The sequence below is a fragment of the Mytilus edulis genome, chromosome 4, assembly GCF_963676685.1.
Source record: "Mytilus edulis chromosome 4, xbMytEdul2.2, whole genome shotgun sequence".
NCBI lineage: Eukaryota > Metazoa > Mollusca > Bivalvia > Mytilida > Mytilidae > Mytilus > Mytilus edulis.
In genome coordinates, this window is record NC_092347.1 from 97,674,256 (window position 1) to 97,691,489 (window position 17,234).

A 17,234-nucleotide genomic window follows, 5' to 3' on the forward strand; every position below is an offset into this window, starting at 1 on the left:
TGATATTATGATAAGCCGTAGAAGATTGTCTTGTCCAAAAACAAGGAAATTGTACTTATCATATGACAGCATAGTCATTTATTTAAGTTCAACTCATCATGTGATTTTTTCTTCTAGAAGACAACTTAATAAGGTCCTAATTCATAACTTAGCAGAAATAATTAAGGGAAGTTAACATCTATCACAGCTTATGATTGATTGTTGGTTGCTTAACACTTATCCCGTTTTAACTTTATAAATGATATGGGAATCCCAGCACAGGCTTTATTGGTATATACTGATATTTCTAATATAAAATCTGTTGTATATGAAATTTCTTGAAAATTCTCAGTGAGCAGTATCCAAATATTGAGTAGGTTGACTTTGAGCTATTTATTCAGAAAACCTCTGCTAAGGCCTGATATCACTTGATTGAAAAGGCTACAAAAACTATTACCATCACTTTACATTGATGGTTGTTATTGCCATCACATGGCATTGGCATTTGCCAGCTTCATCACATGGCATTAAAATTTGCATAGCTTTCACATGACATTGATTCTTGTTATTGCCATCACATGATATTGATGTTTGTTATTGCCATCACATGACATTGTGGTTTGTTATTGCCATCACATGACATTGTGGTTTGTCATTGCCATCACATGACATTGATGTTTGTTATTGCCTCCACATGACATTGATCCTTGTCATTGCCATCCCATGACATTGTGGTTTGTCATTGCCATCACATTACAATGATGTTTGTTATTGCCATCACATGACATTGATGTTTGTCATTCCTATCACATGACATTGATGTTTGCTATTGCCATCACATGACATTGTGGTTTGTCATTGCCATCACATGACAGTGATGTTTTTTATTGCCATCACATGACATTGTGGTTTGTCATTGCCATTATATTACAATGATTTTCGTTATTGCCATCACATGACATTGATGTTTGTTATTGTCATCACATGACATTGTGGTTTGTCATTGCCATTATAACACAATGATTTTCGTTATTGCCATCACATGACATTGATGTTTGTTATTGTCATCACATGACATTGTGGTTTGTCATTGCCATTATAACACAATGATTTTCGTTATTGCCATCACATGACATTGATGTTTGTTATTGACATTACATGACATTGATGTTTGTTATTGTCATCACATGACATTGTGGTTTGTCATTGCCATTACAATACAATGATTTTTATGCCCCACCTACGATAGTAGAGGGGCATTATGTTTTCTGGTCTGTGCGTCCGTCCGTCCGTTCGTTTGTTCGTCCGTTCGTCCGTCTGTCCCGCTTCAGGTTAAAGTTTTTGGTCGAGGTAGTTTTTGATGAAGTTGAAGTCCAATCGACTTCAAACTTGGTACACATGTTCCCTATGATATGATCTTTCTAATTTTAATGCCAAATTAGAGATTTTACCCCAATTTCACGGTCCACTGAACATAGAAAATGATAGTGCGAGTGGGGCATTCGTGTACTGAGGACACATTCTTGTTGTTATTGTCATCACATGACATTGATGTTTATCATTGCCATCACATGACAGTGATGTTTGTTATTGCCATCACATGACATTGTGGTTTGTCATTACCATTACATTACAATGAGGTTTGTCATGGCCATCAGATGACATTGATGTTTGTCATTGCCATCACATGACACTGATGTTTGTTATTGCCATCACATGACATTGTGGTTTGTTATTGCCATTACATTACAATGAGGTTTGTGATGGCCATCATATGACATTGTGGTTTGTCATTGCCATCACATGACATTGATGTTTGTTATTGCCATCACATGAAATTGTGGCTTGTCATTGCCATCACATGACATTGATGTTTGTTATTGCCATCAAATGACAGTGATGTTTGTTATTGCCATCACATGACATTGTGGTTTGTCATTGCCATTACAATACAATGATTTTTGTTACTGTATCACATGACATAGATGTTTGTTATTGCCATCACATGACATTGATATTTGTTACTGTCATCACATGACATTTTGGTTTGTCATTACCATTACATTACAATGAGGTTTGTCATGGCCATCAGATGACATTGATGTTTGTCATTGCCATCACATGACACTGATGTTTGTTATTGCCATCACATGACATTGTGGTTTGTTATTGCCATTACATTACAATGAGGTTTGTGATGGCCATCATATGACATTGTGGTTTGTCATTGCCATCACATGACATTGATGTTTGTTATTGCCATCACATGACATTGTGGTTTGTCATTGCCATTAAATGTCATTGCTGTTTGTTATTGTCATCACATGAAATTGTGGCTTGTCATTGCCATCACATGACATTGATGTTTGTTATTGCCATCAAATGACATTGATGTTTGTTATTGCCATCACATGGCATTGTGGTTTGTCATTGCCATTACAATACAATGAGATTTGTCATGGCCATCACATGCCATTGTGGACTGTCATTGCCATCACATGGCATTAAAATTTGCATAGCTTTCACATGACATTGATGTTTGTTATTGCCATCACATGACATTGTGGTTTGTCTTTGCCATCACATGACATTATGGTTTATCATGGCCATCAGATGACATTGATGTTTTTCATTGTCCTCATATGACATTGATGCTTGTTATTGTCATCACATGACATTGTGGTTTGTCATTGCCATTACATTACCCGATACAATGAGGTTTGTCATGGCCATCATATGACATTGTGGTATGTCATTGTGCTCACATGACATTGGTATTTGTAATTGTCATCACTAACAATAATGTCTGTCATTGAAGTCACATGACATTGGTTTCAGTCAAAATCATCACATGACATTGAGATTTGTAATTGTATTTGCTACCATCAAATCACCAATTGATGCCGTCAGAGCTTGAAATATGATATTGTTTTCTCCATTCTAATGAAACTGACAGAAAACAATGTTAAAACATGCATTTAAAATCTGCCATACCTTGTCTGCGCTTGCAAGTACATTAATTTTCATAGCATTAATTGTCAATATGATGCCATGAAAAATAATGATGTTATCCAATTAAAATGAACTTTACACACAATGTTGCATTAGAATGGCATTTGTCAAAGCCTGGTATAACAGTTGAAATATAATAATGTGTGTTCTTCTGAATTCTATCACAGTAGTTGTCTTGATTGCATTGCCTTATATTCACAGATATTGATTAAGTTTGGATTATTTTTTTCAGAAAAGTGAGACAAAGGGATACTAATTCTGTCAGCAAAATTGTTTGTTGAAAGCTTAATAGTTCAGAAGGTAGAAGACCTGGATACTTCTAACCCTGTTTACAGATGCCTTATATTCAATTTCTGAAATTACTGTTCATTGTCCTTGACTCCATTTTATGGTTCAGTGACTGCTGAATTTTCTCATTTACTTATCATGAGTAGTAAGATAACTATATTTGGTACAAGTATATAGAATCATTGAAAGCGGAACCTTAACCAACTTTCACAGAATGAAGTCCCTAAGTTTCCAATTTGGATTTCACAAATTTACAACTTTCATGAAAATTGTATTGTCTAGATTATTTTTTTGTAAACTCTGACTGCAGATTTGTAGCAGTTCTTTTTTTATAACGATAATTTACAGATCAGGTTTACACTAATTTTGTTGACAAAAGTTTTGCATTATATGGGATTAGACTGGGAATGATAGTTGAACTTCAAGTTTATTTGTGCTACTAGATGTTTTCTTTTTATTTGAAATAGATTGGTTGGAAGCAATTTATGAAACTTGATGAAAACAGCACCTATTTATAATCTGTTATTGAAACTTAATCCATATGACGTCAAGTGTTATAGCCAATATTGTTGACATATAACACTTCATATAGATTGGATTTGTGATTTGGAGTAATTATGACTAAATCAGAGGAAATAATTCACAATATATAGATTTTGTTCTGTTTATACTGTTTATTGATACATACATTAACATTGCTGTTGACTTGTTAACAAGGAATGATAATAATGCAACCGAATTTAAAGCATTGTTTATTGATACATACATTAACATTGCTGTTGACTTGTGTAAACTTTCGATGGTAATGTCAAAACATAAAATAAACACTTACTGGTGGTATTAAAGATTATGAATAAAAAGAGCTCTGTGGTGTATGTCAATGAGCTAGCTATGACAAAAATACCTAAAAGGGCAACATACAGTCTTCAACAATAGACAGCGGGTGGCTATACAATATGTCAAGCATTAAATCTTCCTGAATCTATACAAGTTGTTAATAAATTCTACAGTAGCTATCAAAGAACCATGTTCTACAATAAATGTTATTTCTAGCAGACCTGTATGCTGAGTTATAGAAAAAAATATTCAAGACTATAGTAAATTTTACACTGTAATCATATGTCAACTGGTACATTAGAAGGATTTCTTTTCAATTTGCAGTTAAATGAGAAATACATCGGTTGCAGTAACAAGGAACGATAATAATGCAACCGAATTTAAAGCATTATTTTTGCAATGTTGTTTATAAGGCTAAGGTTTATGGAAAAAGCTAACATCATCAAATGTGTTACTCTGATTTGAAAGTAAAATGTATTTGCAAAGAAAAAAAAGAAAATGTATATTTAAGCACTGAAATTTACAATAAAAAAAAATTAGGGTTTTTAAATCCACATTTTGCAGTTCACTGAATAAGTGAGCTTAGTGAAGCATGGTATGTGTCCTATCAAAACATTTTTTTTTTTAAAGTCATATGAAACCTTAAATTAAAAAAAAATATGCATATGTTTTTTTAAAACTAAATGGATAGTTTTTCATTATACAACTTATGTACATATACTTTTTTCTGAGGAAAATGTTCACATTTAGAAGAAGTTTACTTATTTTTAATTGCTTGCTGCCAGGAAGCAATTCGCCGACATATTTTCCGTATGCATAGTGACCTAAGCGTGACCCTCCTCGTAAAAATCCGGTGATAGCAATACGCATGAATCTGTCATTAAAATAAACAATTACCTGATTGTATTTGTTAAACACGTGCTAAATACCCATGCCTTTGTTGATTATTTACTATAAGGTGACAATCGGTAAACTTCAGCTTCAAAACACCGCATTTAATAAGTAGCCATATAGTATACAGATAGAAAAAAAAAATGACGATGATACGATATATTTGCGTAAAAAATGATAAAATCGTGCACAGAGGCCTAAGTTTATGATATATATGTTACAGTAAATAGGTGAAATTAGGAATTACAAGTAATTACTAAAATTTAGTAATTACATGTAATCCCCAATGCGTTTAGTAAATACAAGTAATTCCTGAAACGGCCCAGTTATTACCAGTAATTACTAATTTTAAAATGATTTTTTACACCTATTTACTAACTGTTAAAAACAATGTTGTAATATGTTTAAATGATTTATAAATGATATGTTTATGGTAATACTAACAATAGAAGATCAGTGAGGCCTCTTAAAAAGTGATCAGCCTTAAATGTACCTTTTTGTTATAGGAGCATTAGCTACGAGATATAAAAAAAATTATGATTTTTGTTTTTGTTAAATCATTTATGAAAATGATATACTGAAATTATAATTCATCTTTAGCAGTCAATCTAGTTCTATTTTACTAAAATAAGATGAGAAACCTGGTTGATGAGTTGTGCACTTGCAAGTGAATAATTGGACCTCATTGAATACGTATTCATGTGACCTTCAATTCAACCGCTAGTTGGAGATAGGTCACCGATATATTCAGATTTAAAATTGTAAGGGTTACGCGGTATCTCGCCTACTTTTGCTGTTAGTCGAAGGCTCAACAAACTAGGAAAAAAAATATTAAAATTTTCCTCCAGATACTATTTTTGACTAGTACTGTAAGGAGCTTCTGTCCAAATTTGGTTAAAATCCAGGACAGTTTATGAAATCTAATAAATGTTTAAAAAAACACTTTAACCGCTGAGTGTATGTATTATGTTAACTGGGAAAAAATGAAGTCCATTTATAAGGAATATATACGAAAAAGGATTTTTTTTTACAAACTTTACTTCTGGATATTATTTTATGATCATAAACAAGCTTCCGTCTAAGTTTAGAAGAAATCTCGGAAATTTATTAGAAAGTTATTAAAAACTTTAACCACAGTGTGCATGTAATGTTAACTGGCATAAACCTAAGTCCATTTATAAGTAAAATACGTAAACACTTGATTTTTTTTTGACAAAATTTACTTCTTGATAATTATCTTACGATCACAAACAATTTTCTGGTCAAGTCTGGTAGAAATCCAGGATAATTTAAGACAATTATTAGAATTGAAAGAACTATAACCACAGTGAGTACTTGTGGACACTGCTGATGACAAAATGGTTTGCTATGTCCCGCTTTTGCGACAAAAGTCGCAGGCTCGACAAAAAGAACCAGAACGACAACATTGAAAGTAAAAGAAAAGGGATGGACCATTTAGTTGACTTATTCAATCCACAAAAAAATGATTCTTATACAAGTTAAAACAACGATATTTTTTTTTAAGTTTGCAGTTCTTGAAAAACTCATAAAAAAAAACCCAACACAGAAATATGAAATGTGACTCTTAACACCATCAAATTGTATAAATTTGTTTGTGAAGAATGTCAGCTTTATGGCAACAGTCTGTCAAAAGACAACGTAAATAAACCTATTTCGTAAAAGGAATTTAACTTATTATGTCATTGGGCAAGTTTATATGCAAAGTACGCCTGATAAAGACTTTGATTTAAAGAAATTATGAGATTTTAATAATTATCAAGATTATTCAATCAAATTTGGCATTATCGAATGTCTATCATCTAAAAGAGGTGGCGAAGTTGCCTATAAACTGCTCAAAAATGTATTTCTCAATTTTGGATTGATTTCATTGTCTTGCATGCTGAAAATGATTATCTAGGGAGTTTCAAAACTTAAAAAACAACCATTTACCAATTTTAATTCACAAACACTGAAGAGTATACATTTTTGATGTGCCTCATATTCCTTAATCCTTATTTAAGTAAGCCCTAAAATACCTACCTTTTACTTTCTTATTTGGTATCTTGAATTATATCTTTAATTTTAAAACAAAAATATCAAGTTAGTAAATAGCTGTAAAAATGAACAAAAAAATCAGTGAATACCAGAAATCACTGAAACGACTAGTAAATACATATAATTACTAAATTGGCTAGTAAATACAGGTATTAACTGAAATGTCTAGTAATTACGTGTAATTCCTGATTTCACCTATTTACTGTAACATATACATGCATTGGTTCAAGAATTAGATGAACATTATTTTTCACCAGTCACTCGTTTCTTATGACTTTAATTATCATATTTTATTGTTTTGAACATCATAGTAATACTAATAGACTCCAGTATTTTTGGGGTGATGTTTAAATGATAGATAAATAACAAGCTTTGTATTTCATGTATATTGTAGAAATTTTATTATTTTATATAATCCACAAATAATTTTAAGATAATTACTTGTAATTGTGTAGTTGCAGAAATTTAAGAAAGAGAGAATAGTATCCAATCATTCTGTGGATGAAGAAACAGATGAGCTTAAGAAAATAAAAAAGGTATGTATAAAGTAGATCTGCTGTAAAAATCAGAAGATGTGGTATGGTTGCCAATCAAAGAACTATCCACAAGAGACTAAATGACACAGATATTAAAAGCTATAGGTTACCTTAAATTATTGTTTAATTGGTGGAGTTTGATGCAGCTAGCTATTAAAACATTTGGCACGTTTTCATTTTGATTACAGTCCTAAGCTGAAGTTCTCATGAGAAAACACTAACCTATAGCAAACTGGAAAATTCTTTTAGGGTGCATCTGTCTAATTCAAATAATAGCTAGGAAGCTATCTTGAACTTTGCTGTCAGATGAGCATCAGGTCCAGGGACAAGTTATCATCCTTTGGTTTTTGTTGTGTACGAATATAATCCCTGGTGTGAACAATGTATAACTTGCATTTTTTATTTGATACACTTTCCCAATTTATTTCTAGATATTAAATGCATGAAATATTAAGTAGGGGCATGAAATTACATGTTAAAAAAATTGGGTGCTGACTATGTTAATTAGTGATTTGGTCCAGTTTAAAAAGGTCAAATTATATTACGTCTGAAGATGTCAAACTGAATTGTACATCCCCATAACACAGAATTGTCAATATTTTGAGTTAGACCTGGTAGAAGTTTCTATAATTTTGCTATTATTTGTCCCACTAGTAGTACAAAATCTTTTTGAGAAAGAGCAGGTTCAATTTAAATTTGAATTTATTGTCTAAAAGAGATGCACTATGAAATAGCTGTGTTCTCAGGCCATCAGCGATTTGTACATGTACTGGTAAACGTAGATAACATCAATGTTATTTGGACTCTGTTTAATAGTTGTATTATTGGCAATTAAACACAACATAACCACATCTCCCAATTTTTATATAAACCAAACTGGCATTGATACTACTGTACTAAGGGATGTTTAATAGTTAAGAAGTATATAGTTAATCAGCTAAGGTATTCTGGCAAAAGGGAGACAACTTCAATTTTCAAATAGTGATACTATTCCTTTGAAAATATAGATAATTGAAAAAAATCAGATGAGATAATTTGCTGCATACAATTGCAGATTTTGAAAAATAGATATTATTGGATGAGTTCATTAATATAATTTCAGACTTCGTAGAACAAAAGTAAGAAAAAATTACAAAGAACAGCCAAAAAACTCTGTAAACTAGGAGAGATAATCCTGAGTGTTGGAGAAACTTTTGACATAAAGTCACAATTCTTGTCAAGTGTTTAAAGCTAGTGAAACCAGTTTCAATTTTACCTAAGCATTTCTTTGAAGATACAATATTAATGGTTAATAAACTGTATATTTTTTATAGGTTCAGAGTTTTTTCCGAGGTTGGTTATGTAGAAGAAGATGGAAACAGATTGTTGAATTATACATACGCTCTCCTCACGCAGAAAGTATGCGTAAAAGGAATAGTATTGTTTTCAATATGGTGGAATGTGAAGAAGAATATAACAGACAGTTATCTACCCTTGTTACTTGTTTTTTACGACCTCTTAGAATGGCAGCATCATCTAAAAAACCACCTATATCTCATGAGGATGTTAATTCCATATTTTTAAACAGGTAATGTCTTGTAGATTATGTCCCTTATTATAAACCAGTTAATGTGCTGAAGCTTACTTCTCTAATTTTTAACGCATTATTTGATTTTTATCCTCTCTCTACAGTTAAGATTTAAAAATTTTATTTGTCGAAAGATATCCTCACACAATATTTTCTACATAGCATATTTTCTACTGTCTTCATATTTGATTCCTTTTGAATATTTCATTGTATTCTGACAACTATTGTTAATGCACATTATGATGGTACGGTATCATGTGCTCTTGACACAGCTACTTATAAGTAGATAACAAGACAATATCTCTATCTCTTCAAAGGTTATTTTAATTTCTGTATACAACAAGAAATTCACTTTGTCATAATAAATTTATAAATTTTGCATTGTGCATGAATCTTGAAGAATATTTGTCGAACAATTATTTTGGTCTTACATTTAATTTTTAGCTCACCTGGCCTCAAAGGGCCAATTGAGCTTTTCTCATCACTTGGCATCAGTCACCCATCATAGGCCTCTGTTGTTGTCATCTGCGTCAGTTAACTTTTACAAAAGTATTTTCCTCTGGAACCACTGGGCAAAATGAAACAAAACTTGTCATTTGTCAGTCTTGGCTTTTTATAACTGACTATGTGGTATTGGCTTCACTCATTGTAGAAGGCTGTACGGTGACCTATAGTTGTTAATTTCTGTGTCATTTGGTTTCTTTTGGAGAATTGTCTCATTGGCAATCATACCAGATCTTCTTTTTTATATTGGTCTAAATCATCCTTAGGGTATCTAGTTTAAAATATGTATTTGATGACATGGCCCATCAACTAAGATGGCTGCCAAGGCCAAAAATAGAACAGGTGAAAAATGCAGTATTTTGCAAATATCCCTGACACTACATCATTTAGAGCATTTAGTGCAAATCTAACATGTGGTAAAAAATTGGACAGATCTATCAGCCTTGAAATTTTCACACCTATCAGACTGTTCAGACACCCACTTGTTGGACTGTTGCCACTGAAATGTGAATTTTAAGGAAATTTTGCAGTTTTGTGTTATTATCTAGAATATTATGATAGATAGAGATAAACAGCAAAAATGTTCAGCAAAGTAAGTTCTAAATATAAGTCAACATAATCAAAATTGTCAATTAACCCCTTCAGGAGTTATTGCCCTTTAAAGTCAAATTTTCAGAATTTTTTGTAAATTTTCGTAATCTTTTATACAAAAATCTTTTCCTTTAGAACAATTAAGAACTGTTTGTCTAACATTTTATTTTCTATTCCACAGTGAAACCTTATTGTTTTTACATCAGATATTTCTGAAAGGCCTGTGTGCTCGATTAGAGAATTGGCCTACTCTGGTTCTAGGTAAGTTTAGTGCCGGTAAGTATCTATAATCAGTCAACTGTAGAGCTCACATATATGGTTTGAACAGATATATTATATCAGGGTCTCTTTTTCAAAACCATATTTAAATATTAAATAAACTTTTTTTGTTTAACTAGCATACACTATTGTTAAGGGTCAAGCTAATATATAAAGCCTGCCATCTGGTGAGAGATTTCCTCAATAGGTCACAGACTCATTGGTGACCTTAGGCTATTTCCGCTCTTTGGTTGGGATATTGTCACTTTGACACATTCACTTTCCGCTCTTTGGTTAAGATATTGTCACTTTGACACATTCACTGTTTCCATTCTTAACCTTATTTTTCACTTTCAAAAAGTATACAATGTAAGTTATATTTTAAGCTCCCTACTGAGGTCAAAGATAAAAAATGGACAATTCTCAAGTCAATTTTTGTTGCCCTTAAGAGATGAAAAATAATGTAACTGTGTTTCTTTGGCATTCAAATATTATTTTGTAGTTACAGTAGCTCTTCTAAGTTAACTAGCAGCGTGTTTGTTGTTTTTGTCTTGTTTGGGAAGTATTTATGATGGGCCAAATCAGCCAAAATTTCAGATTTTACAATATTTTGACAAAACATTGTCATAGGTTTTGGAATTCAACTCATTTTGTCATATAACCTGACTTTATATTTCTTATCTACTTATAAATTTAAGATAGTTTGATGTAGTGGCAACCATACTACTCACACACAATCCAAAATTTGGGCTATTTTCTCAGTTTCCTGATTTTGTCCTCAAAAGAAGGGTTAGTTAAAAGGCCAGAGTTTCATAATACTAAATAGTATAATTTGACATCAAGCTATCAACCATGTTCGAGAAGGGCAGTTTTGAAAAAAGCAAATGAGCCTTTTGTGACTAAAATAAATGCTTGTTGAAACAGTGAATAAAGATTGGATAGGCCAACATTTATATAGTTGAAAATTGACAAGTTAAAAATTATCAGATTTTACTGCTTCTAAAGAAATCAATTTGCTGAAACCCTTGTATAAAATATATGTTCAAACTATATATTGGTAGTACAACAGTTGGTGTTGGGAATGTAGCCCTTTGTGGAGATGGATACCACTTCTTCTATACCTGTTCCAAACTTGTAGTTTTGTTATATAAATATATTGGAGATGGATGCCACTTATTCTGATCTTGTCCAAGTCTTATGTTCTTTGTATAGATACCTACTTAAAAGTGTAGTTGAATGTATATATATTGTAGTTGTTTTAAGTTAAAAATTAGCTCTTAAGTTAGAATTTGGGAAAAACTTGGTTGATTATATAGGGAATCACTGAAGCGTGACCTAGGCGGGCCCCCACTTATCAACATTCCTGGATCTGCCACTGGATGTCTGTTGTGTCATAGTTAAATAGTCTATGGAGTTTTAATCCATTCATGACCTTTTCTCCAGAGGAATCCCTTGAGAAACACTTAGAAAAAGATATTTTGTTATGGTGTTAGAGAAATAAATGATGGAGGGCCACTATAGCCACAAAAATGAATATAATATTAGTTGAAAGTGACACAAAAGCTTAATATTTGTCAAATGTTGGGGAGGGGGACAGGGAAGTTTTATGGAGAATGCTATGATTATGTGTATGCAAAATTAAAAAAAAAGTTCTTCCCTGCTATTCTTTTTGACCTGTGATATGTGTATGACTTTTTCAAGATAAAGAAATACAATATGTAAAATGAAAATAAATGGACCAAAACTGTCCTAGGAAAATAATCCTGAAAGATAATCATCTTTTAAAAGAGACCAGAAGGCCAACTAAAATTAATTGGTAGATTTTGATCCAGATTTTTGAAAAAAATGGGGTGGGTGGGAGGATTTATTTTTTAAATTTTATTTCAGATGAAACCCTCTTGTGACAAGTTCTTCACATATATGCAAGTGTAATAATAAGCTTATATCATGTATATACATTTATAAGGAATAGTACATAATTTTTCTAATTCCTAAATAAATATCTCTAATTAGCAACCAATGTTCTACATATAATTGCCGCTTTATAAACCTTTTTATAGTAAACAGCAAAAACCTTTTAATAGTATTAAAACAGCAAAAATGTGGAGAAATGCTCTCTTCAGTTCTACTACCTACACCAAATTTATTTTGCTTTCTAAGTGATGGTTTGTAGTCACCAGAAAATGAAGCAAATGCATTGGTATGCAACACAAGTATTGTAAGTACATAATAAAATGAAAACACGAAAACAAAAATGAAACGCAGGTGGATAAAAGTCGGCTGATGTTGGACCAAATGAAATGAAGTTTTGAATGAAAGGAAATTATTGACAGTTAATACCGGGAAGGGAAATGTACAAAATCCGAAAATCGTAAATTTTTCAAAATAAAAAAAATCAGGACGGGACAATTTTAGAAGGGCGGGCTGGGATGAAAATCTATCAATTAATTTCAATTGGCCTAAGTACATGTAGTAGTAACTAATTGTACAAGTTATCACAGTTGTTTCTGTTAAATTTTTCCATCTTAGGAGAAAGTGTTTTACAGTACACCTTATTGATATTTGGAAATCTGTGTTTTGTGACGTCAATAGTTCCAAGTGTCACAAAATTACTGGTCAAGTGTTGCATAATCTAAACATGGTTTTTTTTGTTGCCTGTGTATTATAGATTCAGTTTAGTGTTGCATGTATGATAGTAATAAAGTACTGTTTATAAAATGGGATAAAGAAAAGTTTTTGTGCCATCCATGTTTTTTGTTTTTTTTTGTTTGGAATGTCTCCTCGTCATTTATTGTGTAGACCCACAGAACATTGGGTTTTACAATGATAGTACGGAAGAACTTAGAAAGACTAAAAGCTTTTGCTGCATCATTTGTCTAAATATGATCTATAAGAATGACAAAGAACATTTTAAGAATTATGATTTTACGCAAACCATACATATCCTTTCCCTGTTAACGAGAAATTTTAAAAAAAAAAACATTTAACAGTTATATTTTTCATAAATCTGGAGAAAATATCAAAACAGTTCTAAGAAAAAAATATTTCAATCTTAATGTTCAAAGGAATGCAAGGATGAAAAAAATATTGAGGCATTTGAGACCTACTTTTAAGCTCACCTGGCCTATAAGGCCATGTGAGCTTTTCTCATCACTTGGCGTCCATTGTCCGTCGTTGTCGTCTGTCGTCCGTCGTCCAACGTCTTCAATTTTTACAAAAATCTTCTCCTCTGAAACTACTTGGCCAAACTTGGCCACAATTATCATTGGGGTATCTAGTTTAAAAATGTGTCTGGTGACATGGCCAACCAACCAAGATTGGGGCCATGGCTAAAAATAGAACATAGGGGTAAAATGTAGATTTTGGCTTATAACTCTGAAACCTAAGCATTTAGAGCAAATCTGACAGGGTTAAATTGTATATCAAGTCAATATCTATCTGCCGTAAAATTTTAAGACGAATCCAACAACCGGTTGTTGGGTTGCTTCCCCTGAATTGGCAATTTTAAGGAATATTGCCATTTTTGGTTATTATTTTGAATATCATTATAGATAGAGATGAACTGTGTACTGCAATAATGTTTAGCAAAGTAAGATCTACAAATAAGTCTACATGACCAAAATGGTCAGTTGACCCCTTTAGGAGTTATTGACCTTTATAGTCAATTTTTACCAATTTTTTGTACATTTTTGTTATCTTTTACAAAAATCTTCTCCCCTGAAACTACTGGGCCAGATTTAACCATACTTGGCCACAATCATCATTGGGGCATCTAGTTTAAAAATGTGTGCGGTGACCCAGCCAACCAACTAAGATGGCCACCATGGCTGAAAATAGAATGGGGCTAAAATGTAGATTTTGGCTGATAACTCTAGAACCAAAGCATTAAGAGCAAATCGGACATGATGTTAAATTGTTTATCAAGTCTACATCTATGTGCCCTGAAATTTTCAGATGAATCTGACAACTGGTTGTTGGGTTGCTGCCCCTGAATTGGTAATTTTTAAAGTTTGCAAAAGTTTTTTTTAAAGTTTTTGGCTATTATCTTGAATATTATTATAGATAGAGATAAACTGTACACAGCAATAATGTTTAGCAAAGTAAGATCTACAAATAAGTCACAATGACCAAATTGGTCAGTTGACCCCTTAAGGAGCTATTGCCCTTTACAGTCAATTTTTAACAATTTTCATAAATTTTGTAAATTTCTGTAACTAATGGGCAAAGTTCATTATAGATAGAGATAATTGTAAGTAGCAAGAATGTTCAGTAAAGTAAGATCTACAAACACATCACCATCACCAAAACACAATTTTGTCATTAGTCCATCTGTGTCTTTTGTTTAATATTCACATAGACCAAGGTGAGCGGCACAGGCTCTTGAGATCCTCAAGTTAAGAATTGATTCTTGTATTCTATATAAAGTTTCTGTCCAATTAAATTGAAAGCTTGATTAATCATTGCAATTTTTTAAAAAGATGTATACACATGTATATGGAGGATAGCAAAAATCAAATTAATATTATTAAGATACATTTATAAAGTCGCATCAATAAAGACCGTGTTATAATTTGAAAATTTGCATTAGTTTATTTTTGAATGCTGATTTATTCTAACGTTGTGTGTTATATGATTACAGGTGATCTCTTTGATATGCTGCTCCCTATGCTGTGTATATATCAGGAGTATGTACGTAACCATCACTACAGTCTACAGGTGCTTGCCGAATACAAACAAAAAACAGAATTCAACGCTCTGCTGAAAAGATATGAAGAAAAACCAGTTTGTGAAGGGAGATCAGTGGAAGTTTTTCTTACATATCCTATGCATCAGGTATTATTACTAGTTTACAGTTTGTGAAGGGAGATCAGTGGAAGTTTTTCTTACATATCCTATGCATCAGGTATTATAACTAGTTTACAACAATAAAGGGGAACAACTAGTCAACAAGTTATTACTGTAGATCCTATTTGAAAATAAAACAAAAAAACTCATGGAAGTACTTTTGAACCATGTAAAAAGTGACATAAAGTAACTTTTCAAGAACAACACTTCAGACCATTTTTGACTTATCATGGAATATTTAGTACAGAAAAACAAAAATTAAACTTCTTAGACCCCGTTTACACTAGCAAAAAAAATCGATCTTTACTGAGATTTTTAAGATCGATCTTTGTTCTAATTAATGTAAATGGGAAAGATTGATCCTCAATCAGATTTATAAAGTCTACCTCCAGAGGTGGTTTTAAAAACATCGATCTTATTTGAATCGATCTTTCTTTTAGTGTAAACGCTTAGATTGACCGTGATCGATCTTTTTTCAGGTGAATGTTATATTTAGATATGAAAATAAATCTGTGCATGTTCAGCGGCAAAAACACACGTTTTTCAAATTAATGGATGGAATAAGAAAAGTAATCATAGATTAAAAAACTTTTAAATCAATAAGTTCTATTTCTTTGCTGCAAATTCTCATCTTCAAACGCATTGACCGTTCACTTTTTTAGCGATAGTCTACACATATATATCTTTGTTTAATGACAGTCAGACTTGTGATGTATGAACCAAATAATGATTAATAAATCCTTACGAAATCCCAAATAGCAAACTATTTTCTACATCATTTTGCAGTGTGTGCGAGATGCAGAATTTCCTTTAATATTCTTTTCTTAGGATTTTTTGTTTATGAAATATTAGGAAATAAGGTCATACCAGTTCTTTTTATGTTGTAGTGTAAACGTACTGGATTAAAAAAGATCGAACTCGATTGGTCTTAATTGTGCAATGTAAATGCGAAATGATCTTTTTAAGATCAATTCAATTTCGTACAAGTGTAAACAGGGTCTTAGTTATAATGTAGGTAGTTCTTGAAAGGGGAAGTACCAATTGTGAAATTAAAATCTAATGCAATGATTTTGTAACAATTTTTTTCATTTAATAAAATTTACCATCAAATCTACAATTGACTTCTTATTTGAATAAAGTACTGTTTTAATTATCAAGACCTACTCATGTATTGTTAACATTTGATCAGTTTAACATCAGCAAATTAAAGAGTTGTCTTATTTTGTAGATACCTCGCTACATTATAACTCTCCATGAACTACTAGCTCATACACCACATGACCATGTAGAGAGACAAAGTCTGGAGTATGCCAAGGGAAAGCTGGAGGAATTGTCAAGGGTAGGTTAATCAAGGCTCAATACAAATTAGTATACCTTATCGCTATATTATAACTCTCCATGAACTACTAGCTCATACACCACATGACCATGTAGAGAGACAAAGTTTGGAGTATGCCAAGGGAAACCTGGAGGAATTGTCAAGGGTAGGTTAATCAAGGCTCAGTACAAATCAATATATATCGATTCTACCACTGCATCGAGTGTGATACGATATTTATCAACTCGAGACAGTTAAATTTTCAAATTTAAAACATGAGGCTTGCCGAGCGTTTTAAATATTTAAAGTTTAACTGTTGAGAGTGGATAAATATCATATCACACGAGATTTGGTGGTGGAATCTGTTTCTCTAATGATTTTCAAACAATATGCAGGCAAACTTATTGCTTCTTTGCGACTGATCTGCAAAAAGATGTGTTCTTTCTAGGTGACGTCATCAGGCATGCCGTCACAATAGGAAATTCAAATATGTTTGCAGTAAGATTGCAGGAAAAACTAGAATATGAGGGATGATTTTTTTATCTAATTATTT

General features: G+C 32.0%; 1 protein-coding gene across 13 annotated transcripts in view; it reads left to right on the forward strand.

The window, feature by feature from the left end:
- The window catches only part of LOC139521193 (ras-specific guanine nucleotide-releasing factor 2-like), a 168,687-nt gene that overhangs the window by 62,819 nt on the left and 88,634 nt on the right, over window positions 1–17,234 (forward strand). For all 13 annotated transcript variants that reach the window (XM_071314533.1, XM_071314534.1, XM_071314536.1 and 10 more), the window contains 5 exons: window positions 7,518–7,598; window positions 8,912–9,165; window positions 10,442–10,521; window positions 15,158–15,351; window positions 16,592–16,702. In XM_071314533.1, the coding sequence (XP_071170634.1) occupies window positions 7,518–7,598; window positions 8,912–9,165; window positions 10,442–10,521; window positions 15,158–15,351; window positions 16,592–16,702 (720 nt within the window). The remainder of the gene's footprint in view (window positions 1–7,517; window positions 7,599–8,911; window positions 9,166–10,441; window positions 10,522–15,157; window positions 15,352–16,591; window positions 16,703–17,234) is intronic.